Source organism: Cavia porcellus, unplaced genomic scaffold, assembly GCF_034190915.1.
Source record: "Cavia porcellus strain 051 isolate PalLab524CR breed Dunkin Hartley unplaced genomic scaffold, mCavPor4.1 scaffold_5, whole genome shotgun sequence".
In the NCBI taxonomy this organism is placed as follows: domain Eukaryota; kingdom Metazoa; phylum Chordata; class Mammalia; order Rodentia; family Caviidae; genus Cavia; species Cavia porcellus.
Genome location: NW_026947488.1, coordinates 25,889,172 through 25,899,613, shown reverse-complemented (window position 1 = coordinate 25,899,613; position 10,442 = coordinate 25,889,172). Strand labels below are relative to the sequence as shown.

At 47.8% G+C, this 10,442-nt stretch overlaps 1 protein-coding gene across 1 annotated transcript; it reads right to left on the bottom strand.

The window, feature by feature from the left end:
- Positions 1-2,921: 2,921 nt before the first annotated feature.
- Positions 2,922-6,758, bottom strand: Gdf5 (growth differentiation factor 5). Its single transcript, XM_003467779.4, has 2 exons — positions 5,768-6,758; positions 2,922-3,796 (listed from the first exon to the last, which is right to left on the bottom strand). Exons 1-2 carry the CDS (start codon positions 6,378-6,380, stop codon positions 2,922-2,924), a joined length of 1,488 nt encoding a protein of 495 aa, XP_003467827.2. The 5' UTR covers positions 6,381-6,758.
- Positions 6,759-10,442: the final 3,684 nt, after the last annotated feature.

The window sequence follows — 10,442 nt, the reverse complement described above, 5'->3', positions numbered from 1 at the left end:
TCCACTATTTCTCTCAAGGAACTAACAGCTGAGTGTCCCCAAGGAGATGCTATGGAGGCCAAGAAGCCAAGACTCAGGGAAGTGATTCAACCACTTGCCAAGGCCAGGGTCAGTATAGTCAGGGGCCCAGAAGAGCAGATACAAAGAATGAGGAGACCTGTGGTTGCCACTCTGCCTCTCTGAGTATCAGCTTCCTATCTGTAAAAGTGGCACGGAGGCAATAATCATCCTGCCTACTTCTTAGTTTAGCATGAGGACAACAGTGACAATAGATAGCGTTTACTCAAAATTATCTTTGTGCCAGCTACTATCCTGAGTGCCTTTCATATACCTGTAGTTATCTCTATGAAATAAGTATGATGTTTACCCCTACATTTTCCTCTTTTATAAATAAGGAAACCAATGCTCAAGGAATTTTTGCTTGTTGAAGGCCTCTAACTCCAACTGACCAATATGAAGTTTGAAACTCTGTGGCCTTGTGAGCCCTTTAAAGCTGAGAGTCCAGGGACAGGAATGATAAAGCATGAAATAAGCCTTACCTCTTTCAGCAAGAATGTACCGCACAATGTACTGCACAGGGGTTCTTGTAATTGGGACTGGAGGTTGGTGCTCAGAAAGAGCCTTTCCAAGAAGATGGTTGCACAGATCTCAAAGTTAGGTGAAAGGGCTATTCCCATTTTCATACTGATCTCTAGAGTGAAAAGTGGGTTGGGGATGAACAGTCTAATTGCTCATTTGTGGAAGACAGTTCCAGGGCAGGTTGAGGTGAGAGAGCAATGGCCTAGGCTGTCCCTCTAGACTGACTACTGTCCATTCAAAGCTGAGGCCTTCAAACAAGAAGTGTACTGATGAGAGCTAAGATGTTGCTCCACTGAGGTTGCAGCGTTGAGAAGCTCTAGTTCTGTCAGATATTGCCAAGAAACCAGGGACACAAAATCCAGGACATAAGAACATGTGGCATCTGGTACCACCTGTGACCCATTTATTCTCAGTCTCTCTGCTCTCGAGTTTCCTGCACCTGATTTCTCTACTGTTCTCCTTGTACCCATAGCCTTCCCCTTGGCTTCCTAATTTCTCTCTGCAGGCTTATTCTCCTGTCAAATACACCAGGAATCTCTCTACCATGGCAGTTCCTGTGTTTATCGCAAGTTCCCAGAGTCACCATTAGCCAAACACAACAGAGCTCAGCCAGGGAGAGCTCAGCTCCAGGCTCAAATTGGCCCCTCTGGAACAAGTCTGCAAACCAAGGAAGCAGCTCAAAGGCAGGCTGTCCCATGAATTGGGCTTCAGGTCCTGACAATCCAAGTTTTAGGAGTGGAAGGAAAGGACACAAGATCTGCCCAAAGCTGGGCAGGAGCCCCTACTATTGAGACAGCTCTGGCTGGGAGCCTTGAGTATCAAAGGTCCAGCTGCAGAAAGGTAGGGAAAATTTTTGAGGCCCCCAAGGATGGGAGCCAGAGGCTTGGACTTCTGGTCCTCCTCGGGTCTCTCCTCAGCCGGGTAGAGCCTGGCCCTCAGCCTTCACTCAGCCTGTAGACCAAAATCTCTAAATTTCCCCACTAGGAGTATGTGTTCCTCCCCCAGAAATTTGAGTCCCACACCTCTCCCTAGAGTCTAGCCAATAAAAGGAAGTGAACATTTACTCTGGGAAAGCCCCAAGAGGAAACATTATCAGCAGGTGCCTGGCATTTGTCTGTCAGAGGCCAGCGGGGAGCGTATTATCTAATGTGTAAGTTTCCGCTTGGAGGATGTAAAATGTGAAAGGAAAGGGCTCCATTTCTGACTCTGGAGCTGTGGGAGGTGAAGGGTGAGCAGTGAGGGTGTGGAGCTGGAGGACAGCCAGGTCACAGACAAGCTCCTGTGAGGAATGGAGGTCAGGCAAAACGTAGATGTTTCCATAGGAAGGAGGCGAAGACTGGCAGCCCATCCCGGGCAGCCCATATTTTGCAGTGGAGAAGTAGAAGGCCCTTTAAATGTATCCTTTAATTCTGTGAGTATGGAGGGCAAGGGGATCAGAATAGATGCTGGTGAGTGAAGTGGGGATGGTTTTAAAGGAAACGAAACCCACATTATCCCTCTCATTTGAGGATCCATTTTGGAGACAACAAACTTGACTAAAGAATATAAAAATCTAACTCTGTTTCCGGCCCCAAAAGAGCAGAAAAATAGTTTGGGACCATGGGATTTTGGAAGGAACCGGAATGAGGTTAGAGGTGAGCGCAGGCCCTGCCCAGCTGTACGCTGAGCTCCATTCTGCGCCAGTTCCCAGGAGTGGGGGTGGGGCCTGACTGTTGCCATGAGGCAACTCACCTTCCCTCTGTGGGTTAGGAATTCTCAGAGAGGTCATGGGCCCCCCAGAAAAAAGAAGTCTACCACAGTTTTCAGAACAGTTTTGCTTTTTATGTCATCAATGTACATTTTAATCTAACAGTTTAAAGGCCTCACGCATCTCACCTCTGCCCAACCCCTCTCCCCATCTCTCCCACTCCAGCTTAAACAGCATCTCATCTGCCCCAAGGGCAGAAAGTTGCCAGGCACAAAGGTGACTCAAAAAAGTGGGACCAGTGGCTCTCCCTGGAGATGCTTAGAATAGCACCTGATCCCTTGGAGAGGTGAGGGAAGATGGCAGGCTGAATCTCATTGGAAAATACTTGTCTTCTGGGTTTCAGTCCCATTCAGCGTCCATCCCCTGAGGCTGTCCATGCCAGTCAGAGCAGCAGAAGAGCAGAAATCCTCAGGAAGACTTGTGGAATAAAGGGGAGCTTTCGCCCAAGTTCACTCCAGTGAGCAAGGCTGGTGGAATCCCCTTTTGTACAGGCTGTGTAGATACTTTCAGCCGCTTCCCAACCTTGCTGGGATCCCAAGAGTATGAAGAGGAACTCTCAGAAGGTGCTACCACAGAAGACAGAGAGCCAGCGCTGCTACCTACAGCCACAAGACTCCACGACCATGTCCTCGTACTGCTTATACACCACATTGTTGGCAGAGTCAATGAAGAGGATGCTGATGGGACTCAGCCGAGTGGGCACACAGCAGGTGGGTGGTGTGGACTCAGGATCCATAGAGTTCATCAGGGTCTGAATGACCGCATGGTTTGTGGGCTCAAGATGGGAACGCAAAGGGAATTCACACAGCCCTTCACAATGGAAGGCCTCGTACTCAAGAGGCGCGATGATCCAGTCATCCCAGCCCATGTCCTTGAAGTTGACATGCAGTGCCTTCCGACTACAGCGAGCCTTGAGGTTCTTGCTGGGTCGCTTGCCTTGGCGAGTGGCTAGTGGAGCCCGTCGTTTCCGCCGCTGGCTAAACAGATACTCATACACAGTCTTATCGTCCTGGCCAGAGCGGGCTTTAATTTCGTTAAAGAACAGGTCCCGTTTCTTGGTGCGGCCAAACACCAGGAACAGGGCCTTCTCGTGGATCTGCCGGGCAGCCCGGTCAAAGCCCAGGCCTCGGAGGTCCACAGCTCGGCCACGTTCCCAGGCCTCCAGCTCCAGGCACAGCTGGGCTGAATTCTTAAAGTTTCGGAAGAGCTTCCAGATGTCAAACACCTCCCAGCTAGATCCGTCCAGGCCTGGCACAGAGCGTACATCTAGCAAGGCTGCCGGCTGCCGGCCGCTGGGGCAGCTGGACAGCTTCAGCTGGGCAGCCCGCCCACCACCAGGGGCCACTGGCTTGGCTGTGTCTGAGGGCTTCTTCCTCAAAATTCGCAGCTCGGCCCCCAGCAGCCCATCCTTCTCCAAGGCACTAATGTCAAACATGTATCTCTGCTTCCTAACCACAGGGCCTCGATCATCTAGAGAGAACAGTTAGAAGTCAAGTCAGAAGTCAATTTCTGCAACCTCACCAGCAAAGCCAGTCACCTCCAGGCCTCAGGGGAGGGCTCCTGCTCTCTCCCCCTCAAGAGAGCTTTCTTTGACCTCTTCCCTACTGTTGCAGAGGCCAAAACCCCAAGCCACTAAGTGCCTTTTTCGAAATGAGGAAGCTCTCTCTCACGCATTCTCTAACATGTGATAGCTCATTTGCGAGATAGATGGAACATGTATTAAAATTACTCTCTAGGGGCTGGGGATTTATCTCAGCAGCATAAGCACCTGCCTTGCAAGCAGGCAGTCGTGAGTTCAATCCCCAGTACTGATAAAAAGGAAAAAGACAAAAAAAAAAAAAATTACCCTCTGACCAAAGGAGGAACCTAAAGTTCAAAGAAGCTAGATGAATTGTTCAAGGACATCTAGCTAGGAAAAAATTAGTTCTAGCTTAGAATTTTTATGTCTCATCCTGAGCTGCTTCAATAATACCTTAAAAGAGATGATGTTCTTGTTTTCAGATGAGACACAAAGATGAGGAGTGACTTAACATATGCCACACAGCAAGTTAATGACAAAGCTAGTCTAATAATTTTAATATATGTATATATATCTATATATATATCTTTTCCTGCTAGGTGTGAATGTATGACAGTTTGTGTATGTATGTCTGCATGTGTGACTGAGTTCATTTGTGAATATGCAAGTAAGATGAATGTGGGTGACACACTACATGTGTGTATATTTGGTCTTGTATGAGTATCTTAAGAGTGTGCATTATATATGTATATGATTCCATGTGTATGTAGGAGAAGAGGTAAAAAGAGGTGAGAGAGAGAGAGACAGTAGTATCTCGAATCAGTAAACCCTCATTTCTAAATACCAAATTGCCATGGGGGAACATTCATATGTTGCTTTAGAAGGTAACTAATTAGGCCTTTAAACTCTCCATCACCCCCTCCCCAAGCTCCCTTAGTTCTGGGGGGCACAAAGACTTACTTTATGAGCCCCCAAGGGGTCACAGCTTTCCCTGGCTGGGCAGGCAGCCAGGCCACCTCCCCCACCTTCGCAGACCTGTGGCCTCGGTGCCTCCCCCTCCACCCTGTGTCAGACCAGCTCTAATGAGGAGCCTCTTCCACTCTGCCCCGCCCCCACCCTGCCAGCCAAAGTCCCGAGATCAGAACCAGAGCACAGGAGCCTCAAGCGACCTGAGCTGCCAGCGGTCTAGCTCCCTCTTGACACTATGAAGAAATTGAGGTCACACAGCAAATCCAGAAGAAAAACTGAGGCAGCAACACAAGGTGGGAAAGGGAGAAGTGAGGAAAGCAGGTGTTCTCCTGGGCTGGTGATGCGAATGATCTGCATTTAAGATAGGACGCAAAGTTTTCGCATTTGAGAGGCTCTTGAAAACCCCCAGACCAGCCCCTGTATATGTACACAGATGGTGAAAACTGAGACTCCAAGGTGGGAAGGGGCTTCCACACGGTTAGATTCTAAGCCTGATGCCTCCTTTCACAGCTCCAGATGCCCCCTTTACTATTTTCACCTATCATACCTTACCTGTCCCCTAACTTGGGGGCAAAGTTACAAAACCAAGGCAACCTAAAAATCATCTCCCTCTTCACTGAGAAAACCCTGCAGCTTGGAAAGTTTGACCCCACATAGGTACAGAGCATGGCCTACTACTAAAGGGTTTTCAATTCTGCCACCAAATGGAAGGTCTTATCTCCTTTCTAGGCTTTGGTGCCCTCCTCTGTACCTTGCAGGAACTGGACTTGGTGAACCCTAGATGCCCTCTAGGACTGGCACAGCAGCAGCCTGGACCTGTCTGTGTGACATAAGTTCCAGTCACCCACCCCAGGCCAGATGCACGCACCGTCCCTGGCCTGTGTGGCAGCCTCGGAGCTCTGAAAGCCCCTCAGTGCATGCACATGTCCCTCCCGTCCACCCTGCCCCCTCACCTTGCCCTTTGTCAATAAAGCTGGTGATGGTGTTGGCCAGGCCAGCCTCCAACTTCACGCTGCTGTTGCTTCCCTTTCTGTCAGCATCGGACAGCGTCCTGTACAGCGAAAGCATGTACTCATGGGGTGTGATGGGGGGCGGGCGGAACGGCTCCTTTGGCTCTTGAGGGGGCCCAGGCTCCCTGGACTTCTTCAGCAGAAAAGAGCTGGGGACAGATCCAGCTTTTGGAGGTGCCTTGCCCCCAGGAAGCTGTCCTTTTGGGGTTACAGTCCGTGATGCAGTCTGCCTGATCTGAGGAGGGGATCCTGGCTTGGGTTCAGGGCCACCAGATCTGGGGGGCGGCTTTTTGGGTTCATCTTTCTTGGCCTGTGTCTGCCCAGCGCCTCCCTTTGCCCTGGCATTGGCAGCCCCCCCACCGTAGCTGTGACCACCTGGCCTAAAGATGTTCCGGGCCAGAGAGGGCCTCTCCTTGGCCTCTGCTTTGGCCAGTCCTGGCCTGGTCCCCGGGGGTCTCTGGCCCAAGTCAGGGGCACCCAACACAGTGCAGATGAGTTGCAGATCCAGCCAAGCCAGGTGCCACAGCAAGAAAGTGAAGAGTTTGGGGAGTCTCATCCTCTGGCCAGCCGCTGAATGACACCAGAGAGAACAGTGGCAGCAGCGAAGGTGCCTCTGGCTTGGCAGGAAAAACCATGAAAGGAGTGGATCTTCAGAAGCAGTGGCAGCAGCAGGCAGGGCTTTCTCCTCAGTCTGAGACTCTTGAAGTCCGCCGGGCGTGTGTCTGTATCCAGTCCCATAGTGGAAATGCTCCTGTATCCAGACGTGCACCGTCTCCAGTCAGCAGCTGAAAATAACTCGTTCTTGAAAGGAGAAAGCCGACCGCCCCCTTTCTCCCGCACAACTGACTGAGAGCTTGAAGGAGGCTTGTATAAGGCTGAGAGATTTTTCCAAGAAGGAAGAATGGCGTAATGCTGCCTGTGTGCTCCAGTTTTTTTTCCCTCTAGTTTTGAATCCTTTCCAGTGAAAATACTTCACACACACACACACACACACACACACACACACGGCCTGCAGGTGCTCAGAAAAATCTTTTACAAACCTGAACTCAGGAATTGGAAACGGAATTCCAACCCAAACCAATTTAATTACTCTCTGATGTCATGCTGTCTAAATTCATTTAAGTACGTTATATTTATGTGAAAAAAATCACCGCTGCCCTTTGGAGGCCACGGCTCACGGGGGCTCTTGGCACTGAGCAATGGGACTCGAGGCTTAGGGGGCCTCCCAATCCCCGGAGTAGACTGAAGGGTCTTCACCTCCACCTCGCAGAGCGGCCCACCCCACCATCCTGCAGAGCAATGCCGAGGACTGAGCTCGGAGATCCGAAGCCGCAGAAGTGCAGGGAGTGTGGGTTTTCAGTGAAGTCCTTGGAGTGTCTCTAAAGCAGTTTTAGTCCCTGCGTCTAGTCTGAAACCTGATTTGTTGTTGGTGGTGGTGTGTGTGTGTGTGTGTGTGTGTGTGTGTGTGTGTGTGTTGGAGAGGCGGCACAGATGGCAGCATTTACCCATAGTTTCTTTTATTTTAATAAACTTGTGGTGACCCAGAGACAGAAAGACTATCAGTGCCCACTCCCCCCAGCCCCAAATGCCATTGGCTGAGCTCAGATGATTCCTTCAGGCTTTGGGGCACTGCTACCCTAGAGTGTGCTGCCACTAACCCATCAAAGACGTCCTCAATTTTCTCAGATTGGCTGAGTCCAAATGCAGTAAGTAGTCCCAGCCTGGGGCAGCAGCGGCCCCTGCAGGAGGCTGGAAAAGCGATTTCCCACACAATGCTTTGGTAGTTCAGAGGTTTGAACTCCAGCCGGACTCAAAGGTTTCTTCAAGTACCTTGTTGAAGCACTGAAGTCTCTTTTCTTTTGGGACCCTTCACCTCATTCCCCTCCGGGCAACTTACTACAAAATGATGGGAGAAGCTTCCCCCTCACATACAAAATTAGCCTCCTGTCACTGCTCAGGAGAGAGCAAATTCTCATCCTGAGACTTTCAGCTGGAAAGCCACCACCTCCAGGAAGCCTTCCTCGATTCCCAGTTGGCACCAATGACTTCTCAAACATTTGCTTACAACACTTGCCACATTGTAAGAAGAATGATAGTGGAAAAAGTGGAAAAACAGTAGTCAGATACAGTTTCTTTGTGAATCTCCATCTCCATGCCCCCAGGGCCTCACAAATACTAGGCAAACTCACCACCACTGAGCTACGTTCCCAGCTTTCCTTGCTAATCTGAGATCCTGTGAGCCAAACTAATAGATCCTGTTCATATGCTAAGGTTGGTTTCTTGACATAGTAGGCAGAGTACATGTCAGCGGGTGTCTGACAAATGAATATGAAATTCAAGGTGTGGGGAAAATTTTTAAAAAGAATGAGAATGTCAAGACTCCTAAAGAGTGAGATGCCTGGAAAGTGCCTGGAAACTCTGTGCCCCTTTTTGGGGCTGGGTTAGCTCAGCGGCACAAGCACCTCCCCGGTACCAAAACAAAACAAAACAAAACAAAAAAACCTCCCAAGAATATCAAGAAATTCAGCTCTGGGGATGGGGACGCAGCTAAGCAGAAGAGCAGTTGCTTAGCATGTGCGCAAAGGTCAAGGTTTGAGCTCTAACATCACAACAAACAACCCAATGAAACAAAAAGTCTCGGTGCTGGGGGTCCAAGTACCCTACCATTTATTTCTTAATGACAATTCTAGGGTCACTGAATTTTAAGCCCAGCAACATGACTTGGCCACTCCAAGTTTCATAGGTGTTCTAGGTCAGAAAAGACAGTAGAGCTCCACCACTCCATGTCAAAGGACCAATGTGCTTGCGCATGATCATGCATTTCTGTGATTCTAGCTACTTGGGAGACTGAGGCAAGAGGAACACAAAGTCAAAGCTAGCCTGAGCATGTTTTTGAGATTCCTCAAAAAACTAGGATTGGAGGTCTCATTTGACCTCCAGGGTCCAGCTATTCCCCTTTTGGGTATTTTCCCAGAAGAACTGAAAATATCACACCATAGCAGTACATGTGTATCCATGTTTATAGCAGCAAAATTTATAAAAGCTAAACCTTGTAAACAACCCAAATGCCCATCAACTGCAGAATAGATTAAAAAAAAGATGTGCTATTTTGTATACAAGGGAATACTACTCAGCTACAAAGAAGGATAAACTCAAGGCTTTTACAGGTAAATGGATGCAACTTGAGACCATACTTACAAGTGGAATAAATCAGACCCACAGGTGTAAACATTGTATTGTTTCCCCAGTGTAAAAAAAACTGAAAGAGTAAATAAAATCCAAAATGTATGTACAGTAAATATTGTGAAAGGGAAAGAAATTGCTCAAAAGAAAAAAACAGCTGGGATGGGAGAAAAGAAAAAAGGGGAAAAGATTTTATATATATATTATACAAAATTATACTATTAATCTCTGTTAGCTCATCAAAAAAATAGTTTGTGCCTTAACTGATCGTTTTCTCATGCCTATATCTTGTAATCTAAGCAACTACTTTGATGATAATACACAATATAGTAACCATTGTTAATCTCTTATTATTTTGTTTTGAAATTCTATATCATCGTTTTTACTTTTTCATTCAAAAAAAAAAAAAAAAGCTAACCTGAGCAACTTAAGACCCTGTCTCTAAAAAAGAAACAAACAAAATAAGATGAAAAACCAAAACACAAAACCACACACACACAAATACCAAGACTCAAATGACCTGTATACCACCCTGTTCTCTTTGGAGGGTACTTGAAGAACGGCTAAACTTATTACTAACCGCCAGGTTCACCACACCTGGCTTCCCTTTTGACCCTCCAGTCCTCTCTGCCATTGCCCACTCCACTCCATCCTATTCCGGCACTGCCCCTATGCCCCCTCACTGGACCCACACTCCCTTGTAAATGGCTTCTAGGCCTCCAGCATCCCTCTCTTCCGACCTCCAATTACCTGCCACTTGCCCCCAAGTGGCGGCTCACGTGCCATCTCCTCCATTTCCTTATCCCCCAGAAAAGGCACGCCCCTCCCAAACTGCCCTCGCACATTTTCTGTGCTCTTTTCCACTCTGGAAGCTCAAGGTTGATACATTTGCCACCCCTACCCCAATCTCCAACATATTTAGTATCTCTCATCCTGTGTACTTTTTTCATATTTTTATTGTAACTTAATTCCTTATACGTGTCATAATCTATGTACCTACATGTTTCACCATTAGGTTGGAACTAGACTTCACCATATTCCAATTATTCCCAGTGCTTGGCATGGGGCCCAACACATAGCAGATTCTCAGCATGTGTTGTTTGAACGAATGAATCTCTAACTGGTCCTTGTTTACAAAAACCAAAAGACATCCTTTTGACACATCATGCGTTCTCTACCATACTTAAGAGTTATTTAAAGGGAGAGATTCTGTCTCGCCACAAATTAGGCACCACCTCTGTAAGCCTGAAAGGTTGGATGAGTCAAGTAACCAAGACATCCCTGTATATGGTTTGATAAAGATGAAGGGCTTTGAATCCTGTTTTTGCTATTTATACATTGTATGATTTTAGAAATTCCCTTAACTTCTCTAAAATTCTGACTATGGAGTACTTATCTCAGATTTTTGTGGCGAATCAATGAAATTAATAATAAA

Bases quoted from the DNA above. Each gene is read 5' to 3' on its own strand.
- Gdf5 (XM_003467779.4), bottom strand. From the start codon at position 6,380: ATGAGACTCCCCAAACTCTTCACTTTCTTGCTGTGGCACCTGGCTTGG. The intron at 3,797-5,767 runs GTGAGGGGGCAG...TGTTCTCTCTAG, and splicing joins CTTTATTGACAAAGGGCAAG to ATGATCGAGGCCCTGTGGTT.